The sequence below is a fragment of the Clarias gariepinus genome, chromosome 6 (genome assembly GCF_024256425.1).
Source record: "Clarias gariepinus isolate MV-2021 ecotype Netherlands chromosome 6, CGAR_prim_01v2, whole genome shotgun sequence".
Lineage (NCBI taxonomy): Eukaryota > Metazoa > Chordata > Actinopteri > Siluriformes > Clariidae > Clarias > Clarias gariepinus.
The window spans coordinates 34,245,260-34,269,111 of NC_071105.1; the positions used below are offsets into that span (position 1 = coordinate 34,245,260).

Consider the following 23,852-nt stretch of genomic DNA (forward strand, 5'->3'; position numbering starts at 1 on the left):
TTATTTCAAATCTGAAGCTGAAACTAAAAAGAGTTTCAGGGGGATTTTTTTTTTTTTAAGGCAGGTGGTACCTAATTCAGAAGAACAGATGTGTTCGGAGTGATAAACGGATACTGACAAGAGTCACTGACAGTGCAGAACGCGTGACCGCAACCCATCGCTTCCTCTTTTTAGCTTAAGTGAGGTCATCAAGACTACAGAACCTAAGGGGCCTGTTTAGAGTTATTTGACCTGGACTGCAATGAATCCTTCTGTTTCAATGTGGAGACACACACTTTTCTTTACTAAAAGTAGGGAAAAAAAACTTTGAGAATTTTCGCTTTGTGAGTTTTTTTGTTTCCCCTACAGTGCCGATGCTGTAAAACTTTCAGAAGTTAATCAATGGACGCGATGCCTACAGGGAAACATTCTGTTTTGCCTGAGGGAAAGATTACTGCTTTAGTGTGCGTGCGTGTGGGTGTGTGTATTGCACTCTAGGCAGTTGTTTGCCAACGGTGTCATGGATGAGTATGTGTGTGTGGTGATCAGAGACAGAGTGTGTGTGGGGGGGTGCCTCTGGTGGGTGCCGTGGTTTGCACAGCTGTTGACTACAACTCTGACATTAAAGAACACCTTGCTGTGGATTGACAGAAAGCATCTATCTCTTGCTGTCTATCTCAGTCTCCGTCTCTCTTGGTCTGCTCTTTCTCACTCTTTCCACTTCCTCTTTGTCTTTCTTTCTTTGACGATCCAGTCCTGTACTGTCACTAGCACTTACACCCAAACACAGTAGCCCTGTTTCAAACTAACATGCTGTGTTCAACTACATGTTAATCTCATATTTAGGAATTTAAGGAAGAAAAAAAAATGGAATTCATACCCAAGAAAGTCAGGAGATCAGAAAATGATGACGTTAGCAAGGTTGCTCATGATGTCAACACCAAATGAAACACCACTTTACCACTTTTTAGAATTTTATTCACATAGGTAAATCAGCACAGATATAAGTCGATTAAATCCACGATGGACATTCAAGTGAAACTGGGACTCTTGATTGTACAGATTAATAGACACTACTGCACTTATCCCAGTGTTTCACTAGTGCATGAATACCATCAAGGTAGAAAGTTTTCTCAGTACACCGGAGCCATGATCGGACTGCCTGCTTCCAGTCTGAAACCCTGGCCTCCCGGGAACTCCTTTAATGGCCCAAACATGTGGAAAAAAATTGGAGCAATGTCAGGACTGTATGGGGGTGTGACAGGACCCTCCAGTTGAGTTCCGGTAATGTACAAGTGATTGCGTGTGCAGTTCCCACAGACAGATTAATCTCTTCCGCAAGTTGCCGATGCAAGTTCTTGTCTTTATCCTTGACTTTACCTCCTGAAATCATGAAGTCATGTGACAATCTGTAAACTCGTCCACCAATGACATCATTCCCAAAATGGTGCACATGTGACAGAACTAGCTAATTTTATAAAGCTTTTAAAACCCTTAATTACTGAAAGGAAGTTCCATCATACTTACCGATTCTAATGATTTAATAACATATCAACTTTAATATTCAACCTGTTCTGATTGCATTTCTCGAACAAATCCAAATCAAATAAATTTGAATAAAATCTCACTGTGACATTGTGTCTGTGCTGACAACGTGAGGCAGCCATGCTGACGGCATCATCTTCCAAGTCCTGACATAAAATTGTCAGAGAAAATGTCATGTGAGCTCTTTCAGAATGTCTTCCATGCTCTGTTGTGTCCCCTATTATATCCATTAAAGGAGAAATGGGACTGATTTCTTATTTAAAACATTTGCACGATTCAAATGCTTTACCTGGTTCCTAACAAAACATGGAGACATTTTGACACAGATTGTGTCTGAGTTACGTCGAACGCAGCGTTTAAGCCGGGGATGATGAATGTATGAATGAATGTAATAAACAGGAAAAATAAACAGCAATTTAGACAATCTTGTGCTGCTATGATGCTAATATGCTTTCATTTTGCCCTCTGTATTAAAATAATGAAAACTCCAAGACTAAACCAGGGCTGGTGCTGTACTAAAAATCCATGGGATAATAAATATCTTCCTGCACTGTGATTTATCACAATATTGGCTTACGGATGCAGATACAGATTTTTATTAATAGCTACACAACACTGCAGTACTAGTATGCAATTACGTTATTAAGGAACTTGCTAGGGTTAGGGTTAGGGTTAGGATCACTCTTAGGCATAATTACAGTAATTAAATTATGTTTTTGTTTTTTTTACTTTATTAAAACTTTTCTAATTTTGTAGTCTTTTGCAGACTCTTCAGCGTTCTTCCTTCCTGTCTCTCTCACAATTTTTCTTTTTTTAATCCTTTGTTAACATAAAAGGCTTCATAATGATTCAAATATATAAGAATTTTGAGATTTCAAAGTGCAAAACAGCAATTTGGCTGCATAAGTCAGTGTTCACATCCATGTGGTGTGTGTGTGTGTGCGTGTGAGAACATTCATCAGAAAATCCTTGGCAGTTTCTTAAGACTTAACCTTCTGTTCCATGCTCAGTACAGTATGTCCAGTAAGGTGCTGCGTTATGTAACTCCAGTTCTGACCTCTTACATCATATGATATGTGGACACTAAGGACAACGGAACTATCCGTCTTGAAGAAAGAAAAATTCGTACAAAAGTAAAATCAGTTACTTATAATGATTCAACTGCGTCTGCAAAAACACCATCTCACAACCCAAAAGATAAATAACACCGTGACAGCAGTTTCTGCTTGCTTAACAAGATAGCATCAGTGATAACAATCCCATAACTGCTGGCGCAGTGTATTTAAAAATTAGCTTGCAAGTACACTGTACAATTTTTTTTATATATATTTAAAAGATATATTAAGACTAGTGTTGGTGTCTTATTGCCGCTTTCCGTTCAGGGCTACTGTCTCCCCAGTCACTGCTGTGCAGGTGTGAATGTGTTACATCATTCATTTGTAACTGCAGTGTGAGCAAAAATGGAGCCCCCACTTGTGATTTGCACTAAAGAAAAACAGTGTCCAGTGATGAACTTTTTTTGTGGTCTGAGGGTGTACCTTGGTGTCAAAACAACTTATGGAAGAGCATAAACAGAAGTGTTTGGAGATAACAAGTTGGACTGATACTCTAAGGAAGGTGAAAGTTTCTTAAAAAGAATGATTACTGGTGACGAGACACGGATTCATCACTACAAACCTGAGAATAAACGGCAGAGTATGGAACGGAAACATCCTCAATCGTCAACCAAAAAAAAATTCAAAAGTCAAACATCAGCTGGAAAATTCATCAGTGCTTACAGTTTTTTGGGATTCAACAGATATTAAAGAGCTGAAGCCTAAACTTTGGATTAAACACATGACAATGCATGTCGCGCAAAAACTTCCTATAGTCCTGATCTCGCTCCATCAGACTTTCCCCTGTTTGGTCCCCTGAAAGCAGCTCTACGAGGATGAAGATTCACTTCTGATGAAGAAGTGAAGACAGCGGCGAATTCATGGCTCGCAGCTCAGCCTAAAACATTTTTAATGAGGGTATATGAAAGCAGATATGTTAACAGATAGACATAATGTACTGAAGAGCAACGAGATTGTATTTGTCTTAAACTGTAAAGTTAATCAAATTAACCTTTATAGACTTAACCTTCTGTTCCATGCTCAGTACAGTATGTCCAGTAAGGTGCTGCGTTATGTAACTACGTACAGTTTTGACCTCTTCGATAATATATCTTATCGTATCGTATTTTAGCCTATATATCCGATAAGAGTAGATATTATTTAAATAGACAACATTTCTTTTATCCAAGGAAAATAATTCTGATTAGAGATTCCAACATAACAGTTTACATGGACACTGTTTGGATAAGATAGGCGTTTACATGCTCAAAGAATTTTATCTGAATATATCTGCTTGGATATGTGCAAAGCTGTAAAGTGTTTAATCTACGACAAATATAACAGAAGAAGGGGAAGAAGTATTTTTCTCCAACTTTGAGGATAAGTCAGAATTCCAGTCTTTGTTATGATTGGCTACCAGAATTCAGTCTAATCTATGATTGGTTAGATGCTTTCTTATTTGTCAAATGCGAACCTATCAGAGCTCCTTCCTCAGCCAGAGACACAGTGAATGAGAATAAAAACTTGAGACAGACAGTAGTTCTCACAGGAAATGGAAGCGAAATTTCTCATGGAAACTTGTCACTTCTCCTCGAACTACCCCTACGTGGGGCAAAGATGTGCAGAAAGAATATATTTGATCCAACAAGAGAGAAATGATCAGCTCTAGTGTTTACATGGCTAATATTTACTGGATTATCGGGTCGGACTGTTACGACTGAGATGTTTACATGATTCCATTTTATTCCGAGTGGGCTATTATTCTGATTATCAGGGTCCATGAAAACACAGCTACTGTTAGAGTGTCACTTTTTTCTTTGCCTTTAACATCTCGTCTCTCTGTCCATCCTCCTCTATTCACCATCATACAGTATTAGTACACTCCGTCCTCGGTGCACACACACGCTCATGTGTCTGTGTGTGCATCGCTGGGATCAAATGTTTCAACGCTGTATGGACAAATGCTGTATAACATTACTAGCCCTGTAAGATAAGCAAAGTCAATGTGAACCGTTTAAACAGTCTGCTTCATTCTGTCATTGTGCCCCATGCTGTGGGATGAATTTGAGAATAAACAGAACACAACATCTGAAACCTGAAGGTGAACCAGAGCCTTTTATGGGACCTTTTCTACTTACTGGACTTTTATAGATAACCAGCTAGCTAAACTGAAACTAGCTAAAATTGAGCAGATTGACTTGAATGGCACTACTGCAAGAGAAGCATTACTGCTAATATTCTTCTTCTTCTTTGTTGTTTTTTAAACAGTGGTTGGAATCCACAACCAATATAAATCCTGGAATATGAACACACCTTCAGGAAAGAATAAAAAAATCCATAGATGACCTGGTCATTTAATACATTCAGGTCGTCTGCTGACTTTGTTTTATTGCCACATAACAATGCTGAGCCTAGACCTGACCAACTGAAGCAACCCCAGATCATAACACTGCCTCCAGAGGCTTGTACATTGGGCACTATCTATTATGGGTGCTTCGCTTTGTGCGCTTACCCTCTTACCCTGATGCGCCCATGCTTCTGGAATAGGTTTAATCTGGACTCATCAGACCACATGACCTTTTTTCATAGCTCCAAAGTCCAATTGTTACGCTCCCTAGCAAATTTAACCCTTTTTTTTTCTGATTATCTCCCTAAAAGTTTTTATTTTGTACTTATGGACACTCTAATGGACACGCAAATGCTATTACTTTCACTATTAAACATTTCTTAGTTCAGCTCAACTGTTTATTGTTTTCCTTTGCAACTTTAGCAAGCGTTTAAGTGATTTGTGTCCCTATCCATGGTTCATTCAGGTCATTTCAAATCCCCTGAGTTGATTTCCTTGCTTGATGCAGGCCGATAATTTGACCCTTCCGACCAATGACTCTTTTTTTCACCACGCAAAGCATAATCAATACCAAGGTGCTTCAAATCTGTTTAAAATGTATTATTGCACTGACTTTATCGTATATGCTTCTACAGACTGAGACAAAATCGTAGCTGCAAAAATGTGCTGTAGTGTTTCCAAGCTGTGAGGGAACAAGCATGTCTTTCATGTTTCCTTGCAGTCTCTCTCTCTCTCTCTCTCTGTCATTTCCCCTGTCAACCATTTCTGATTTTCCGGTCCATTCCACCCCTGTATGTCTCCGGGTGACGATCCCATTGCGGCACAGGAGAATTATGGGATAGCGTGTACGTCAGCAGCATTGCGCCTGTGGCTGTGTCTCCAGGTTGCCGTGGCAACACACAGGCCTTGAAACGACGGGACCGAGCGGCTGTCTGGTTGCGTGTCTGTATGTACGCGCGTGCCTATTAGAGTCCGACTGATTTGTGTCCTGGATTTTGCTACGAGAGACGCAGGCAGACTCTATCAAACAGCAGACACTGATCTGGATTAGAATGGCATCTTAAACCCACTGGGAACACTTAGCTTTGTGGTGTTAATATGTCTTCTTTTAAGAATTTACCAGAAAAAAAAAAAAAAAACTAAACATAATATGAGATTTGTGTTGAATTACTGACTGTCCATTGTTAGATTTAAAAAGCTACAGTCATTAACACACCATCATATTATAATGTGCAGAAGCAGTGCGTGTCTGGTTTAGGAAAAAGTACTAATGTTTTTCGGTCTTTGATTGAAGTTCAGACAGCCATGGGAAGTTTGTCTTCTTTGTACCGTGAGAAATGGCAGGTCCAACTGAGCAGTACAAGGGGAACTTGGTTCAGAAAGCAATAAGGACAGTTGCTTGTCCATGGGTACCCCCAACGCTGCATGCACTGAAATATGGTGAGATGTTGGAGATGTCCAGAGAGTTTGGAACAATGGACCTTAATAACGCAGCATTAATTATCATCAGCACTAGCAATAAATAAGGATAAGCCAGTCCCACCAAACTTAGTTCTCAACCAAAAGCAATTCAGAAAATCATAACATAAATTTTCTTTTGGAACAATTAGTCATCAATTATAAAAATATTTTGAGCAGGATCTTAATTTTGCTAATTAAACCCAAGGACAACTAAACGTTTGCTTTGTTGTTATGCCGTTGTTGCTTCTGAAGGCCTTGTTAGAACTTGTATTAGCAAACTTATTCTTTTCCATTCTTTCAGCCAGGTCTGAGGATCAATTGCAAATTCATTTCAGAATCATTTGTTAGGTTGCGTCCTGTAGTCATCCTATTTGATCAGGAACGCTGTATACGAGGAAAGACTTCAACAAGATCTACAAATAGAAACTTTCATGGGTTACTGTTAGCCCTTTAACATCCTGATTAAGAAAAAAGCAACGGAAAAAAATTCTATGCATTTTTTATTTCCCTGGAGCAAAAATAACAGAAAGAAAAAAAATTCCAAACCACTCATAAATATAGGTCACTGCCAATATTGCCAAGTTGAGATGTTGCTTCATGCTAAAAGTATCAATATATTTACAAACAATATAAAACTGATATAAAATGCAAAATCTTTAGTTGTGTCTAAAATATAGTGAATTTTTTTTTTAGCAAAGCATACCAATACTAAGTGGAAGAAATGACTTAATCAGGTTAAGTTCTACACATTTTTCAATAAGATATAGTGACTCAAGCCCCCAGGTGCTGCAACGGAAACACGTTCGCCATATCATACGGAGATCACGAGCGTGATTCCCGAGTGACTTGAGGACATCTGTGAGCTCACACAAGCAGAATGGGTGGATACAGCTTCCTGCCGAGCGTTTTATGACCCTTCTAACGTTGAGCGGGCAGCAGCATAAAGAAAAAAAAAGATAGGGTTGATGGCTTCTTGTGCCTTGGAGGAATCACATGTTACTGTAGTTTGTGCCCTTCCTGGTTGGTTGACATCAGTGAAAAATCAAGGGAAATAAAAAAGACAGTTGAAAAGAACATTAAGGAGTTAATCTAAATTTTGATGTTTATCATTACCTATTACTTATTATGCAAGAAATATCATATGCAGTGTATGCTGTTTTCATTTAATTTTGTAAAACATCCCCGTTACTCAGACCACACTGCTCCTTTTAATTTTTAGGGGGTTTATGGCACAGACACGGTATATGTTTATCTATAATACCAACATGAGGAGGTTATTTTAACACAAGTTATAAATGGATATAATATATCCATAAAATATTTAACACAGTATAAACCAATATTTTACCAGTTCTGGGTACTTGTGTCACTCGTTGGCTGTGTTATAAGGTACACAGTAGCATATACAGTAGATCACTTTGTAGGTGTACAGTAGTCATAATCATGCTATGTGCATCTTTGTAACTATATCAGATTAGTTCCTTCTTACAGCTATATATTTAGGATTTTGTGAAACTCAATACAACTGTAAAAAATACAATTAAAAAATAAGAATAGTGTGAAGATAAGAGGGTGATTACATTTTAGTCAGGCCAGGTGATTACACAGAATGAAACGACCCCTAGACTTGTAATTGCGATATGTTGAAAATTAAAATAGATAGACTAGGCACATGTTGTCCAATCAAAGCATGTATGGATGCATTTAAAAAATAGGTATATAGATTAAAATTGCTAAAGCTTCATCTATAATTTTCCATAATTTTAATAGATCAACAACTAAATATTTTTTTTCTGTACCTTGTTGTTATTACTTGCTTTCCTTACAGTGGTTATAAATCTTGTTCATTATGTCTGGGGATTTGGCCAAATGCATGGCTTCGATCTTGCAATCTCCAGACAAGAAACCCAGGCAAATGCTTTTCCGTTGTGCCACACAGATGTTTTTAAAGGGGGAGTCACCAAGTCCAATACAATAGCTTTACATTTTGTGTGTTGGCAAAAGAAAAACCAACAACAACAAAAAAAAGTGGCGTTCGTAGAGTAGACAGTCGCTTGGTCCGTAAATGGGAAACAAATCATTTGGCACAGACTGCATCACACACTCCACTCTACCAGCCAATCAGCTCTGTTTGTGATTATGGTACATTGGTCATCTAGTCTTTTTGTTAGTAGTGCTGCCTTGGCAATGCATGTCCATGAACATGGCAATGCATCGGTCACAGCATGGGTCAAAACCAGTCACGGAAGCACTTTTAGCAAGAAAACTCATTTGATAACATAATGTCATCTTAAACAGCACTTGCTTCTAAGTCATTCTGAACTGGCTCTGAACCGCTTTATTTTACGCCGAGCTGCATTTTTACCTAGCTTCTAACACAAGTCTGAATCCCAATCCTCTCTGTAAGCCCTAATTAAAAGCAATACTTGGTGCTTGGAACAAGTAATTGTACACCCTAGCGCACTAGCTTTCCATTTAATGCAATATCTTCCTGAACCTGAAAGATAACAGAGCTGATATTCAAATTCAAATTCAAATTTTATTTGTCACATACACATTCTAAATTTGTATTCTACAAATTTGTATTCTAAAGCAGAATAAGTGGAACATAGGCAGGGATAACTCAGAGGTTAAAGTCATGGACTAATCCTTAGAAGGTGCCAGGTTCAAACCTCACCACCAAAGATGACATAGTGCCACATGCACATGTAATTGGAATATAAAGCAAAGTTTCTCAGCACTGTCCACCACATACATTGTTAATTCTCCTCACCTTTTGGCTACATAGTACCGGTAGGAATTTAAAACTACTTTCACCAGTCGTGGTTAGTAAGTTCTGCCGGTTGCAGAAGGATATGTAATCGCGGAGCAAAATAAGTATTTAATAAAAGGAATAATAATTATTATAATCTGTTGATAATAATTAGTGTTTGCTGAACTATTGCATAAAAATCACACTCAAAGTTGTGCCATCAGCATGGTTATAATACCTTCGACTGCATTACATCTGTGCTGATATTCATCACAACAGCCCTCTCCCGCATGTGATATTGCTTAAGTAGCTTTCTCGTGTGACATGATGGAACGAGCGGTGCTGGGACGAGCGTATCACACGCGGCAGCTTTGCTGGAGTTATTAAACACTTCAGATGTTACTGCTGAAATCCTACCGGTGGTAAGAAATGAGCAACGTACATAAGGATCTGTTTTCCGAAGAAAGAAAGCATCGTATTCATTTATAAACTTCAGTGGTCTCTAAAGAAAAACATGAAGGCAGGAGCATCCTCCTTTGCCTCAGCTGTTGATTTTCCTCCCTTTGGACACAATTAGGATGCTGTAGAGTAGAGTACCATGGTGAAGTGTGTATAAGTGTGTTATCCTCTTATCATGGGCAAAACGTACAACCTGACCAGCAGTGGATGTCTTTTTTTTTTAAACACCCTTCATGCTCAGAAAAATGCAGCTCAGATAATAATAATATTTATAATAATGATAGTAATAATAATAATAATCTCATGCAGCCTGTATGTATATTAAAACAAGTCACCTTCACAGGCTTCCTGAACGCACGCGAGCACCAGAGCACTGAGGCACGCGATGCCGAGCGCGCGACTTCCTTCGCGCGCTGCCCATCAGCATTTATTTATCTTGACTCCAAAAAAAAACGAAAAGAAAAAAAAAACAGGGGGATTTGCGTTATTTAATAAACAAAGCTCGCGCACTCACCCAGGACACCATGCGCAGGACGGTGTGAGGCTGCTGGAGGAACGTGAGGGGGTCGAAGGCTCCTCCGGCCCTGGCCGCTCCGTACGCCGTGCCCTCCATCTTCCCCGCGACACACAGATGGACTCGGAGAGAAAAAAAGAAAAAAGAAAAAAGGATGATTGCACATGCGTGAACGCGCAGGCGCACCTTCCAGCGCGTGCCAATGACTTACAGTGAGCGCGCAACTCGTACACGGCGCGCGTGGTGAGCATGTTATAAAATGACTATAATAATATCACCAATAATTATAATTTCTGCTATTTATTATACATTTATTATAGTATTATAAGAAATTATTATAATATATATCATATATTATAATTAATTAATATGATATACTATTATATTATTATAGTATATATTATCATCATTATAGTATTATTATATACAGTCTACTATATGCTATTTACATGTTCAAGGACATCAAATCTCAATTTTAACCACAACGACAACAACAATAATAATAATTATAATAATAATAACAATACTACTAATAATAAAGCATTTGAAAATATTAGTAATAGGTGTATTTATTAATTGTAAAAAAATATGTAACGTAAAATAGGTTACATTTATTAAAGAAATAAATACTGAAAAGACACATATGGAATTAGGTAATTACTGTATGTAACAACAACAACAGTTGTTATTTTAGGACACGGAGGTCAGCCTTTCTGTAATAGTTCTTGCAGGAACAGTATTTTCAAGTAGTTTCAAGTGCATTTGCAAAACCCATCAAGCACCATGATGAAACTGTCTCTCATGAAGACCATCCCAGGAAAGCAAGACCAAAGTTTACCTTTGCTGCAAAGGAGAAGTTCATTTAGAGTTACCAGCCTCAGAAATCACAATTAATAGGACCTTGGATTAGAGCAGTTATAAAGACTTCATAAATCATGAGAAGAAAATACATCTCAACATTAACTGTCCAATGAAGATTATTGCATATTTTGGACGCGTTCAGCATTGCTTCACAATGTAGGAACGACCATGGAATTACATCCATGATCTTATAATGGATATCTTCCGATCCATGCTTCACTTTTTTGTAAATACGCAAACATGTTTTTATTTTTATCAGATAAAGAGAAACACATTTGCTAAATACAATTTTATGCCCTTTTATGTACAGTAGTTTAACTTTTTAAAATTCAGATCTTTTAATGATTTTAACTGTCATTCAGATGAAGTTTGTCCAGTTTAGAGTTCACATGAAAAGACGTAAATCTGAAAATATGTATTAATTTAAAATGCAAAATTGATAAGATATTGCAACATAAATTTGACATGGTTACAGACACTACAGATTTATTGTTTTTTACGGAAAAAAAAACATTTAAGCAACAATCTTTACAGGTCATATGCTTCTAGAAGCTAACACCAATTTTCGTTTCAATACTCTAAAATAAAATATCTAAAATATGAACAATTTGCATATTATTATTGTTTGGGGTTCGTACAGTATAAAATCATCTCTTCAAACTTATATATTATACTTATACTTATAACTTATGTATACTATACTCTTTTTTTTACATTTTATTTTATTCATTCAATTTAAAAGGTGTTGACACTACATTTTCAGGATCTTGAAATCTTCTAAAAATTCATTAAAACCAAACGTCATTGACATTAATTACACAAAATAATTGACGTTGACATATTATGCTCCAGAACCAGATGTGTTAAATCCAGGTGCCATGAGTAAAAGTACTCCCCAGTATTTTGTTCCAATCACCTTTTGAAACCTCTGTCCAGAACAAATAAAGAGTTATTTAAAATAAAATTAAATCAGAAATTACGACCACTTGGGGTTAAGATCAGTACTGCAACTCAAAGCCATATTTAACGCGCATGCGCTGCGTCACCGTATCTAACAACCAATTATATTGTAGAATTCGTCCGCGTGCTGTGGCTTGCACCAATGAAAACATTATATTTCGGTTACTTAGCAACGCACTTCCGTGTTGTTTTGCTGCTTGGAAGGGGCGAAAGAGAACAACTCAGGGGGAGATCACTTAAGAGTTTAAAACAGATATAGATTAACGAGTTATTGCAGGAAATTTCCTCACCATGGTGAAATTACGAGCCCGGTGTGTTCTTGTCGGTAAGATCAGTTTGATTGTATATAAGGTTAAACGAGCTAACGAGCTAGTTCGCGGTGCGCGTTTGCAGTGGCTGCGTCCTAATCCACTCGTCTGTCCTGAGAGAGGCTCCTACACAATTAGTAATGCACTTGATTTATTTTCCAGTCCCTCTTTAGTTTGTTAATCAGCACTACCCCTTGCTGTTGGATTTTGGTTTAAGAAAGTGGTTTAGTTTCATGTAACAGCAGGTCCTGAAGTGTGCTGTTGGGTTGTATTACCATATCACTATGGGTTAAAGTCTATGCCTCTATGCCTGTGTGTGGCCACTCTCTATGAGAAGGGAAGACAAGATGTACCCAGTATATTACATTAGCACAATTAGACATCAAGACTTACTGTAGCAAACTGTTAGTTTGTACTATCAGCCAAAACATCGTATTGGTGCTAAAAAGTGTTCGACCCACTGAGAAGTGAATTCAGATCATATAACATTCGCTTCTTATCGTTCGATCCATGCTTCACTTTTTTGTAAATACGCATGCATGTTTTTATTTTTATCAGATAAAAAGAAACACAGTTGCTAAATACAATTTCATGCCCTTTTATGTACAGTAGTGTCCGTAACTTTTTAAAATTTAGATCTTTCAATGATTTTAACTGTTATTCAAATGAAACTTGGCCAGTTTAGAGTTCACATGAAAAGACGTAAATCTGAAAATATGTATTAATTTAAAATGCAAAATTGATAAGATATTGCAACATAAATTTGACATGGTTACAGACACTACAGATTTTTTGTTTTTTGCGGAAAAAAAAACATTTAAGCAACAACCTTAAATCATTTTTAGAACATTTTTCCCTTGTTCATTCAACTCTCTTACCTTACCTCTGGTTTTCTTTGTAGTTTTCATTATATTTTTGCCTCTTTGTGCTTTTTGATGCTCAGAATTGGATCTTGGTGTCCCAGTAAAAGTTTTAGTCAATATATGCAGATGTAATAGTAATTTTAGTGTACCAGTGTGGTTTGATAAAAAGCCTGTTTGACCCTTTGCTTGAAAATGACTACTGTATGTAGCCCGATGTTGCTTTGAGGCCATAAATTTCAAAATGAATGATTCCTTTTTTTTTCTTCTTTTTTTTTTTAAATAAAATGTTTTATTATATTAAAAACATCTAAAATATTCCATGTAAAATAGGGAAAAAACCTAGCACGATCATATTGTGTACCATAAAAGGTAGAATTTACACATCAAGTTTTTCAACTATTTTGCAGAACCATCACAACACAACTTATCGTTCAGGGCACAACATGGCGCCTAATGTTTTTATTTTGCGGCTAGTTTTTATCCAGACAGTCCTGACCGTAGTGAAGGCATGTAGCAGTCTTTACCCCCGCTATAGACTTTCTCCTCTGCTGCATCAGCCTGCCTGGCATTAAAGTAGACACCCAGGAGATCCACTGCCAACGTCTTGGTGCCAGGGTACCACCAGAGGCCCTGCAGAGCCAAGCTAAAGGGAACCCAAAAACCTAGTTGGTTTTAATATTAATGTTATATCTGACCAGGGTCAGGTTGACTATTTTCCTATAGCAGCACCTCACAGAGCTTTCCCTCTGTACTCCACAGCAAGTTGCCCATTAATCATTACACACCTCTTTATTAGTTCCAGCGAGATTACAGTCCTCTTTATTAATTGAAGTTTTTTTTTCCCAGTTTATGTTTATATTTAAATGTTCTTTTTATCTCCATAAAAAAACTGCACCAACATAATAAGAAGCAATTACTGTAAAATTGCTAAAGATGAGAAAGCACTGAGAATTGAACAGCAGAAGATGTTCTCTGGTAAATATAGACACTCCTATAATATGAGAAAATCCAATTCGGACCTTTTTACCACAGTTTTATAGACACTCTGATCCCACGATTATAGATTCTAAGCAAGCTCCTGTTTCCAGGCCGAGTACCAGTGGGCTACTGGTGGTATTCAGTATCCTGCGTTCACTTGCAAGATCCGAGTGAGATCAGCGTGTCTGTCAACACGCATCTGGCAAATTCCATCGATTTAGAGGATCATATAAAAAGTAAACTCTGATCTGGGACTCATCCAAGGTTTAGGCTATCCTTAGCCCTGGTACTGATACTGATACGGTTCTCTGTGTGTGTGTGTGTGTGTGTGTGTGTGTGTGTGTGTGCATAGGAGATGCAGCGGTAGGAAAGACTGCCCTGTCTCAGACGTTCTGCAGCGATGGTTCACACTTCCAGAAAAACTACAGCATGGTAAGGACAGTCTTCATCCTTGAAGGATGAAGCATGCTGCCTCTGATCGGGGTTTAAAGAAGGATGAAGACTACGTCAGAATTCATAAAGAATAATTCAAGACTTTTGTAATAAGCACTCAATTGAGAATCATCTGACACATTTTTGGGGATTTTACCTTTACATAAAATGTTTATCCACTGTTTTTTTTTCTAAAACACATTTTTCTTTAAAAAAAAACAAAAAAAAAAAACAAGATCTCTAAAAACTATTTATTAGTCTATCATGGTTGTAGTTTAGATTTTTTTTGTTATACGAGTAAGGAGGGAAAAGCCAAAGAAAACATTTCATAAAGTAGTTTTGCATTTTTATTTTTCCAACATGGCAGCACAGTGACTTAGTGGCTAGTGCTGTCGCCTCACATGTCCCGGTGTGTTAGGGGTTCGAATCCACTTCTGGTCCTTTGTGCGTGTGAGTTTGCATGTGCTTAGTGGGTTTCCTCTGGGTTTTACTTCCACAGTCCAAAGACTCAAAGATCATTTCCACAGTATGTGGACACAGGGTGTGTGTGTGTGTGTGTGTGTGTGTGTGTGTGCTTGTGCCTCGTTATAAGTTGGCACCCTATCCAGTATCACAGTTTTATAAATATTCCAATTCTTTATTATTATTATTATTATTATTATTATTATTATTAATGTTTTATACTAAATGTTCAATTCTAAATAAACTTAGCAAATAAAAAAAGGATCCTTTGCTACCTCCCAGTGTGGATATTTCAGTCTGCACCACCTGCAGGTTTGTAGAGGAACTGCAACATTTTACCACCTCAAATGCAAACATATACTGTACAAGGTGATTCACTCGAAAGAGGCCCCGAATATTCTGTAATAACTCTCACTATAATAAAGGAATCTGAACCAAAAAAATATGCTACATACCTTAATGTATGTGTAATCGATTGCAATACATGCAGAGCTGGAAGTTATCTCTGTTTTGATGCGGAGCTCCTCGGTTCTAAACATATCAGGAAGTATATGTGGGAGGAATAGCAGCAAATTTACATTGGATGCCTTTTTTTCAAATCGAGTTATTACAGAATATTTGGGGCCTCTTTCGAGTAAATCACCCTGTATTGTACATCGATTAGTATCGGTGTGGCAATAATTGACTCCAAAATTGTTTATATATAAACACACACAATCATACTGCCCCAATCAGGGTTTTTTGGGCTGATCACAGAAATCATCTCAAGAATCATCTGTAATCCTGATCGGTGATCACAGATGTGTGTGGGTTATTGGGATCTGCCATTTAAAGTCTTCTATTTATTGTGTACTATTTATTGTAATTTACTATAATCCTTATTTATTTATGCTACTCATTAGTAAGCATCGAATGCAGGCGGTTCTTTATAAATATTAGAATTTCTAGGATTTCTAGAATGATAATTTCATTTTTAGGAGACTTTGTCGACTTGTAATTTGCATCATTACTAAAGTCTCAGTTTATGTGATCTTAGAAAATGACAAAAGAATTGCGATACATACCTGACCATCTCTACTATATAGGGTGCACTCACTCCGTCAAGTGCCCTAAGCTCCCTGGGATAAAGCAACATGTTAGTTTTTTTTCCTGTTGTAGGTCTAGTTTTTAAGATTAATAAAATGAGCAAAAAAAGAATCTTGTCATGTTGTCATGTAAAAAAAAAAACATAGATAACGTAGGAAAACACCAGAGGATTTTTGAGGAACGTTTGAGTTCTCCCTCTGCAGTGTCTCCTCAATCTACTAGTCAGTTTCGACTCTAACCCATTCGTTGAGTAGCTCCGTCTCCCGCCGCTAACCCACTTTAGTGGATCTAATGACTTCACGCACGGCTCTTATGTGGTCGTGGCAAAGTCAATGGAGCCCTATGGAACGGAGACGAAGCCATTTGAATACAAAAGAGAAGGACGCAGAGGCGCTGTCGCACACAGCTGCCTGCATCAGCATGCTGCACGGCTACAGGTGACAGGAACGTCAATAATTTATACAACCACTGCAGTAATTGGGTGCTGCACGCGCGTGTGGGCGTGTGCCTGTGTGAGGTCGTAGTATTGGAGAGAGATTTGCAGGCGTAGGTACAGTGCCAACGTGCTCGGCATGAGAAGGGTAGAGCATTGTTGTTTCGCAGACCGACAGACAGACAGAGTGAGAGTGAGACGGAAAGAGAGAGTGAGAGAGGGAGAGCGCTTATACAGGTCGAATAGGTAAACCAGGCAACATTAAAGATCATTAAATATGACACAGGAAGAGCGAGCGAGCGATCGATGAATCGACGGACAGCGTGTAGGCGGGATTTGAAGGGCACGCCATAAGCGATGGCACTCGTGGAAAATGTCGGCAGGCTTGTTAGCGAAGCAGGGATGGGCCGCGGTTATGAGCAACGAGCTCTCATTGGCATTCCGGGGTGCGTGTGTGTGCAGTCGTTACCTCTGCCAGCCGGCACATCTTTCCAAGATCACGGTGTATCTCTTTCCGTCTCGCCCCTGGGATTTGTATAATACCGAACAGAAAGTTAATAAGGCCAGGCCTGTAGAACAAATTCAGTCAAGCGTTGTATTAAGTGATTCGCTTGATCTAAGACATGTCCGTTCAAGTTGCACACACAAAGACCGCCACAGAGCCGCCACTTTACCAGATGTTATGTAGCATGTGGTGCTTCATTTTCAGCTCAGGATACAATCCTCCGTCCACAAATTCCCATCCTGGAGTCAGAAACTGACCAAGGCTAAGGCATGACCGCCACAAATAATGACTGGGGGGAAAAAAAGCCGTCTCTAAATATACTCAAGGTCATTTATTCCTCAACTGCAGATACAATCGGGCGTCAAGGTTTCACAGTCAGGGTTGATGCATTATGAGGTTGGTGTACCTAATAAACTGGCAACTTATGATGTGGGGTGTAGGTTCCACTTCTTTGAGTGTGAATGTGTGTCCACTTTGTAGACCGCTGGTGTGGAGCTTCTAATGAGGTTTGTCAACATTCCAGGGACCAGCGACAGTGTGGTGGGTGAGATTCACTTGCTCACTCGTTCACTCACTCACTCACTCACTCACTCATTGAATCACTAAAATTGCTTATTTTTAAATGAATTTACCTATTTATTTATACATTCACCCATTCATAATTACTCACTTATATTCTTTTACTTACACACTCACTCCTCCATTTATTCACACACAGTTATGTATCTTTATCACTCACTCGCTGAAGCACTAAAATTATTAATTGATTAACTTATTTTTTATATATTCACTTATTCACACTCACACTCACCCTTTCACTTACTCACATTTATTAAATTCTAATAAAAACAAATACACATACTCACTCATTACTTACTCACTTACACTAACCCATTCACTCACTCACTCACTCACTCACTTACAAATAGTTGTGTAACTGCCCCTTCAATCAAGCACTTACTCACTCTGTTATTTAACTTGCCCTCGCTCACTCACTCACTCACTCACTTGCCTCCTCACCCAGGTATTTATCTACCACCTTTACTTATTTACTCCCCGCTTAGTTAGTCTGCCTTAGTTATTTCATTTCCACACTCACTCAATCACTCATTCACTCACCCGTTCCCTCCTCACCTACAAATTAATTCACTCCATTGATTACTACGTAGCTTGTATGATAATTAACTTAGTTATTTCCTCACTTAATTATTTACCTACTTCTCTTATTTGCTACCTAATATTCTTTACTTGTTCATGTTCTCATTTGCTAATTAACTCACCCACTCAGTTATTTATTTTCCTTACTCTTTCACTCACTCACTCACATTCACTTACTTGCCCACTTAGTTATTTATTTTCCGTACTCACCCACTCACTTTCACTCACTCAGTCACTTAATTAATTATTTTTTCTACTCACCCTTTCACTCACTCACTTACTCACTCATTCACTCACATTTACTTACTTGCTTACTTATTTATTTTATACTCACTCACTCTCTCACTCACTCACTCACTTAATTACTCATTTTTCCTACTCACCCTTTCACTCACTCACTTACTAAATTATGCATTTTCCTCACTTACTCTCTCATTCAGTTATTTTCCTTATTCACGCACTCACTCTGTCACTCACTCACTTAATTATTTATTTTCCCCACATACTCACTCAGTTATTTATTGTCCTTACTCACGCACTCACTCACTCACTCACGCTGTTACAGTATTTTCCCTACACACTCACTCAGTTATTTATTGTCCTTACTCACTCACTTACTCACTCACTCACTCACTCACTCACTCAATCAGTACCTCACTCCCTTGATTCGTTCCTGTCCTTTCTTTCAGGAGCTATATATCTTCGACTCTGCAGGACGGGAGACTTTTGTGGAGGCATGTGAGAAAATGGTACTGCATTTTTCTTTTTAAACAAACACCATTAAACCACTAAAGAGAATCATTTTGGTTAATTGCTTTACTGCGTCGTAATTAATCTGAATAAAAATCAGCAGAAAATCTTCATTCCAACGCCGGACGTGGCTCCGATGACTTTGTCACTGCCACTGAAAATGCAGATCAGCTCTGTGTCATGGACTTACATAAGAAAGAAACGGTGGCTTGTGTGAACGCAGCGTGGGTGTGATGTATCTGAAACGCTGATTGCTGCCCTGTGCTGCAGTTTCATGTTCTCTCTGCTCCAGCACACCTGATTAAACTCGGGGATGGGTCGGTAATTAGCTGCCGTGTTAGAGCTGAAGAAACGGCAAATTGCACAGGGCTTTGGGTCTAAGGAAACACTCGCGCAAGAACCAGTAATTTAAGAAACATCGGAAAATTGGTGTCTGGCGAGAACAGTGGTCTTTTCCCACGCTGTAATAAATTCCCTAGCCCTATTAGTTAAGAGCTTTACTCTCACTGCTCCACTGGGCTAATTGAGCTCCTGTATGTATTTGCTGAACGCATGTGTGTGTGTGTGCTTTTGTCCGTCAGCGTATATATTTACAGGCTGTTTTATTGCGTAGTGGGGGCAGCCGTCTGTGGTGTGCGTGGTGTTTGAGATCAGCAGCCTGGACTCGTTCAACAGTTGCAGTCGCTGGCTAGAGAGAGTCCGGGCACACTGCAACGGACTGCAGTTACCAGGTGAGAGAACGCTTCTGTGAGAGACACACACACACTCACACACACAGACATTTCTGTAATGCTCTTTACATCGCATAGGGTCATAATGAAGTACACACCAAGGCTATTCAATTCCTTTCACAATAGCATTACATGTTTAATAACTCAGTTCTTTAAGTTGAAGTCGTAGATGGGGAAAGAGTTTGTCGAAATACTTAAACGGTTGTACTTCTTTCATCGTCAGCCAAATACACTCCTTGTTCAGTAATCGAAGAGTGAATCACAGATGAGGAATTGCCAAAGTATTGAATAAAGATTAAGTTAATCTGTCTTAAAATGACTCAAGTGCATTAAAATTCATTTATTCCACTTTAGCGCTGTTATGTCAGTAAATATTAGCTAATTCCAGTAAAAATATTCAGTTTAGAATTTCTAATTGATATCTTCTTGTGCAGGTATTTGTCGACATCAAGCAAGTAGCTTATTAGCAGCTTATTTTAATGTAGATTATTAAATCCGACACATAACATCGTTGTTTTTCTCAACATTTTTGATTTCACTATGTTGGGTTTACCTTAAGGCAGATATCTAAGTATTACGTTGTATTAAATTCTGTCATACAGACAGACATACCTACAGACAGAGAGACATAAACACAGACATAAACACAGACATAAACACAGACATAAACACAGACAGACATATAAATCTACAGACACACCTACAGACACACCTACAGACAGACATACCGACAGACATAAACAAATACAGACAGACATACCTACAGACAGAAAAACATATCTACAGACAGACAGACATATAAATCTACAGACACACAGACATACCTACAGACACACCTACAGACAGACATACCGACAGACATAAACACGAACAGACAGACATACCTACAGACAGAAAAACATATCTACACACAGACAGACATAAACACAGACAAACATACCTACAGACAGACAGACATACCCGCAGGCAGACAGACAGATAAATCTACAGACAGACAGATAAATCTACAGACACACCTACAGACAGACATAAACACAGACAGACATTATCCTGTTTCAGGTATGAAACGTAAAGACATATAAAAAAAACAAGTTCTGACCAATGTACAGATGAAAACTTTCTTTTATTTATATATTGTAGATAGATACTGTATGTGCTACGTACATTGGGGATAATAATTGCAGACTACAATCTTTTTTTTTTTTTTACATTTTCTTAAATATTTTATTCATAAAGATCATGTGACCTAAAAATTACTGTGTGACACATTGTTTTGTAGTTAACTATCACTATCCCAGTTGGCCCATCATTTATTATTTTTCTATAACAACATGAAATGATATTTATTTAATTATGTATATTAATAGAGTATTAAAGCATTTAATTCTGCTTGTTCAACGTCTGGACTCCGCCTAATGCCCACAATCTCCAGGAATAGGCTCCCGTCCCAACGCGCCCCCCACCCCCCCACATAGGCTCCACTCATATCCACAACATTATGTTATATAAATATATATAAACACCCAGCAACCATAAGGACAGAGTGGTTTTAAGTCAGGATAAGTTGGGATGCTTCGTGTTTAATCCTAATAAGCTTTTAATTAAGAAACGTTGTTTACATTAAATGATAGTATCTTCCATTATTTATATTATTTGTTATTTAACTGTGTTTAAAAATGCAGTAAAGCATAAAATGAGCTCTGGAAAATCTCATTTAAAAAAAGGTTATTCATTTTAATGAATAAATAAATGGAGTAATCAGAAAGCAGTACAAAACAGAACCAGAGATAAAAAAGGCAAATCGAATAAAGCAAATAGGAGTCGACACTACAGATCTTTTATTGGGGAAATAAAAATATTTTTTTAAATAAACTTTTTAAGTCTTGGGGGTGCTATTATTATTATTATTATTATTATTATTATTATTATTAAGCTGCAACAGAAAACTCCATCTTATCTTGGACAAAGAAAGAGATATTAATTGATTAATTGGGTCTCATGCTCATAGCTCCAGAGAAAGCTTCAGAAATCCTAGTACATAAAGTGGGTTAAGTAATCAAAAATTAGATAACGAGATAAAAAAAAGAGCAAACTGAATATTAAAAAGTTGCCTCAGGCTTGGCTGATGTTAGACCAAGCCTCCAGCAATCTGTGTGAGCTGAGAGTTACAGAATGTTCATGTGTTTAAAGGTGTGTTAGTGGGGAATAAGTCGGACCTGGCATCGAGGAGAGAGGTAGAGACAGCCATGGCACAGGAGTGGGCACAAGAACAAGGTCTTCAGTACCACGAGACCTCCGCTGTGAGTGGCCTCTGATCCACACCACCACTTCTCATTCATCACCCGAGTTAAGCATACTTTACACACTGTGCTGGTGAAAGGCTTTTACTTTTCCACTTACCGACCCATTTGTGTTTGTGTGTGTGTTGCAGAAAGAGATGGAGAATTGTGATGCCCCTTTTCTGAGTTTAGCCCAAGCCTTTCACACTCTGTATCAGGACCAGAAACAGATGATCCAGAGACTCTGTTAAGAAGCCACAGAGACTGACATCCTCTCATGGTCTGTTTATTGATTATGCGTGTATCTTCAGTCATGAACTTTTAAAGAATCCAACTAGCACGGAAAAAAATCATATCTTACTGACAGACAGTTTCATTGGTCAGTTTATATCCAACATTGCACCAGTTTCCTTACGACATCCTGCAAGGTGCAGGATCTTCTTTATAATGCACGCAATATGACGAAAAGTGAATGGACCCCCGACCATCACAAACTTTCCCCAAGCCATTAAGTTGGAAGGACGCAAGAAACAAAGCCAGATATACTTTAATGCACTGTGAAATTCTTTTTTCTTCACTAATCCGTTTGAAAGTTGGCGTCGGAGCTCTGGGTCAGCCGTGACGCAGCACCCGAGGACCAGACCGGGTTATTGGCCTTGCTCAAGGGCCCAGCAATGGCAGATTGGTGGAGCTGGGGCTTGAACTTGCAACCTTCTGATTAGTAACCCAGAGCGTAATCCACTAAGCTACACTGGACCCGGGTGTATAGAATGCTGTAAAATTATGTTCATGCGTTTCCACAAAGACACGGTTCAACAAGGTTGAAGTAAACGATCAAGACCGAGTGGCCTGCACAGAAACCTGTTCTCGACCCCACTGAGCACCTTCGGGATGAATTTAAATGCCAACATGCACCAGGCTTCTTCGGAGCCTGACCTCACTAATGCTGTTGTTGCTGTATGAGCTAATCCCCGCAGCCATGCTCAAAGTTCTAGCCTTTTGGGAAGCATTCCTAGAAAGTGTGGGATCTTCTAATAGCAAAGACAAGGGGGTGAATCTGGAGGAGGAAGAATATGATGTTGGTCAGATGTTCATAAATAGTGGCTATGCAGCGTATCGACTCGATCTCACTCAGCGCCGTTATTCTTCCAACATCGTTTAAATTTGCGTTTCTATGCCGATGATTCACCAGTTTATCTCAGCACGAACCCTTCTGTTGCTCTCCCTCCTCCTGCTCGTCTGCCTACAGGAAAGCAAATGCTGAATGACTTCAGACGTTCCCAGAAAGAATTCTGACAAGACAGAAATGCCATTTTCGGTCATCTGTTATAAATTCTGCAATAAAATGATAACAGTATTGCCCGCCTCTGGCCCTGTCTAAGCTTTCAGCATGTTTAGTACATCACATCTCGATTACTGAAATAAACTTTTTTTTCTTGAATATTATAAACTTTATGCCCTGTACCTGCTTTTCAGGCACAGTCTGTATAAGATTCTGTTTATTATATTTAAAACACTCCATGGGCTACCTTTCTGAATAGCCCATCCCCTATACAGAACCCCTCTAACTATAGAATATATCACATACAAACCTCTAGAGTTTGGAACCTTGAGCATCATTGCCCTGAAACGCTGACTCGTGCAGTGATTGATTATTTTTTTAATAATTGAATTTATTTTTATTATTATTTTATTTTTTTATGGTCTAAGGGTGTACCTGGTACTGAAACGACTCACCCAAGAGCATAAACAGAAGGGTTCAGATACCTGCAAACAAAATTTGGAACCCTAACCCTTTTGAACCCTAAGAAAGAAGGAAGTTTCTTAAAAAGAGTCTTCACTGTTGACGAGACATGGATTCATCACCATGAGCCTGAGAGTAAACGTCAGAGTAT

General features: G+C 38.4%; 2 protein-coding genes across 5 annotated transcripts in view; one reads left to right on the top strand and one right to left on the bottom strand.

Annotated features, from left to right (window-relative positions):
• The window catches only part of tab1 (TGF-beta activated kinase 1/MAP3K7 binding protein 1), a 43,673-nt gene extending 33,332 nt beyond the window's left edge, over positions 1-10,341 (bottom strand). For 2 of the 4 annotated variants that reach the window (XR_008360787.1, XM_053497847.1), the window contains exon 1: positions 10,152-10,341. Coding sequence is in view for 3 of the 4 variants with exons in the window: in XM_053497847.1 (XP_053353822.1) it covers positions 10,152-10,250 (99 nt within the window). In the remaining variant the exon portion in view is untranslated. The remainder of the gene's footprint in view (positions 1-10,151) is intronic. The other 2 variants (XM_053497849.1, XM_053497848.1) reach the window with 2 other exon arrangements.
• A 1,829-nt stretch (positions 10,342-12,170) lies between these two features.
• ift27 (intraflagellar transport 27 homolog (Chlamydomonas)) lies at positions 12,171-23,608 on the top strand. The gene is made up of 7 exons (XM_053497850.1): positions 12,171-12,297; positions 14,474-14,553; positions 17,520-17,579; positions 18,887-18,946; positions 19,561-19,678; positions 21,869-21,978; positions 22,110-23,608. Exons 1-7 carry the CDS (start codon positions 12,264-12,266, stop codon positions 22,206-22,208), a joined length of 561 nt encoding a protein of 186 aa, XP_053353825.1. The 5' UTR covers positions 12,171-12,263; the 3' UTR covers positions 22,209-23,608.
• Positions 23,609-23,852: the final 244 nt, after the last annotated feature.

Bases quoted from the DNA above. Each gene is read 5' to 3' on its own strand.
- ift27 (XM_053497850.1), top strand. From the start codon at position 12,264: ATGGTGAAATTACGAGCCCGGTGTGTTCTTGTCG. The intron at 14,554-17,519 runs GTAAGGACAGTC...TCCACTTTGTAG, and splicing joins TCCAGAAAAACTACAGCATG to ACCGCTGGTGTGGAGCTTCT. The intron at 17,580-18,886 runs GTGGGTGAGATT...CCTTTCTTTCAG, and splicing joins CAGGGACCAGCGACAGTGTG to GAGCTATATATCTTCGACTC.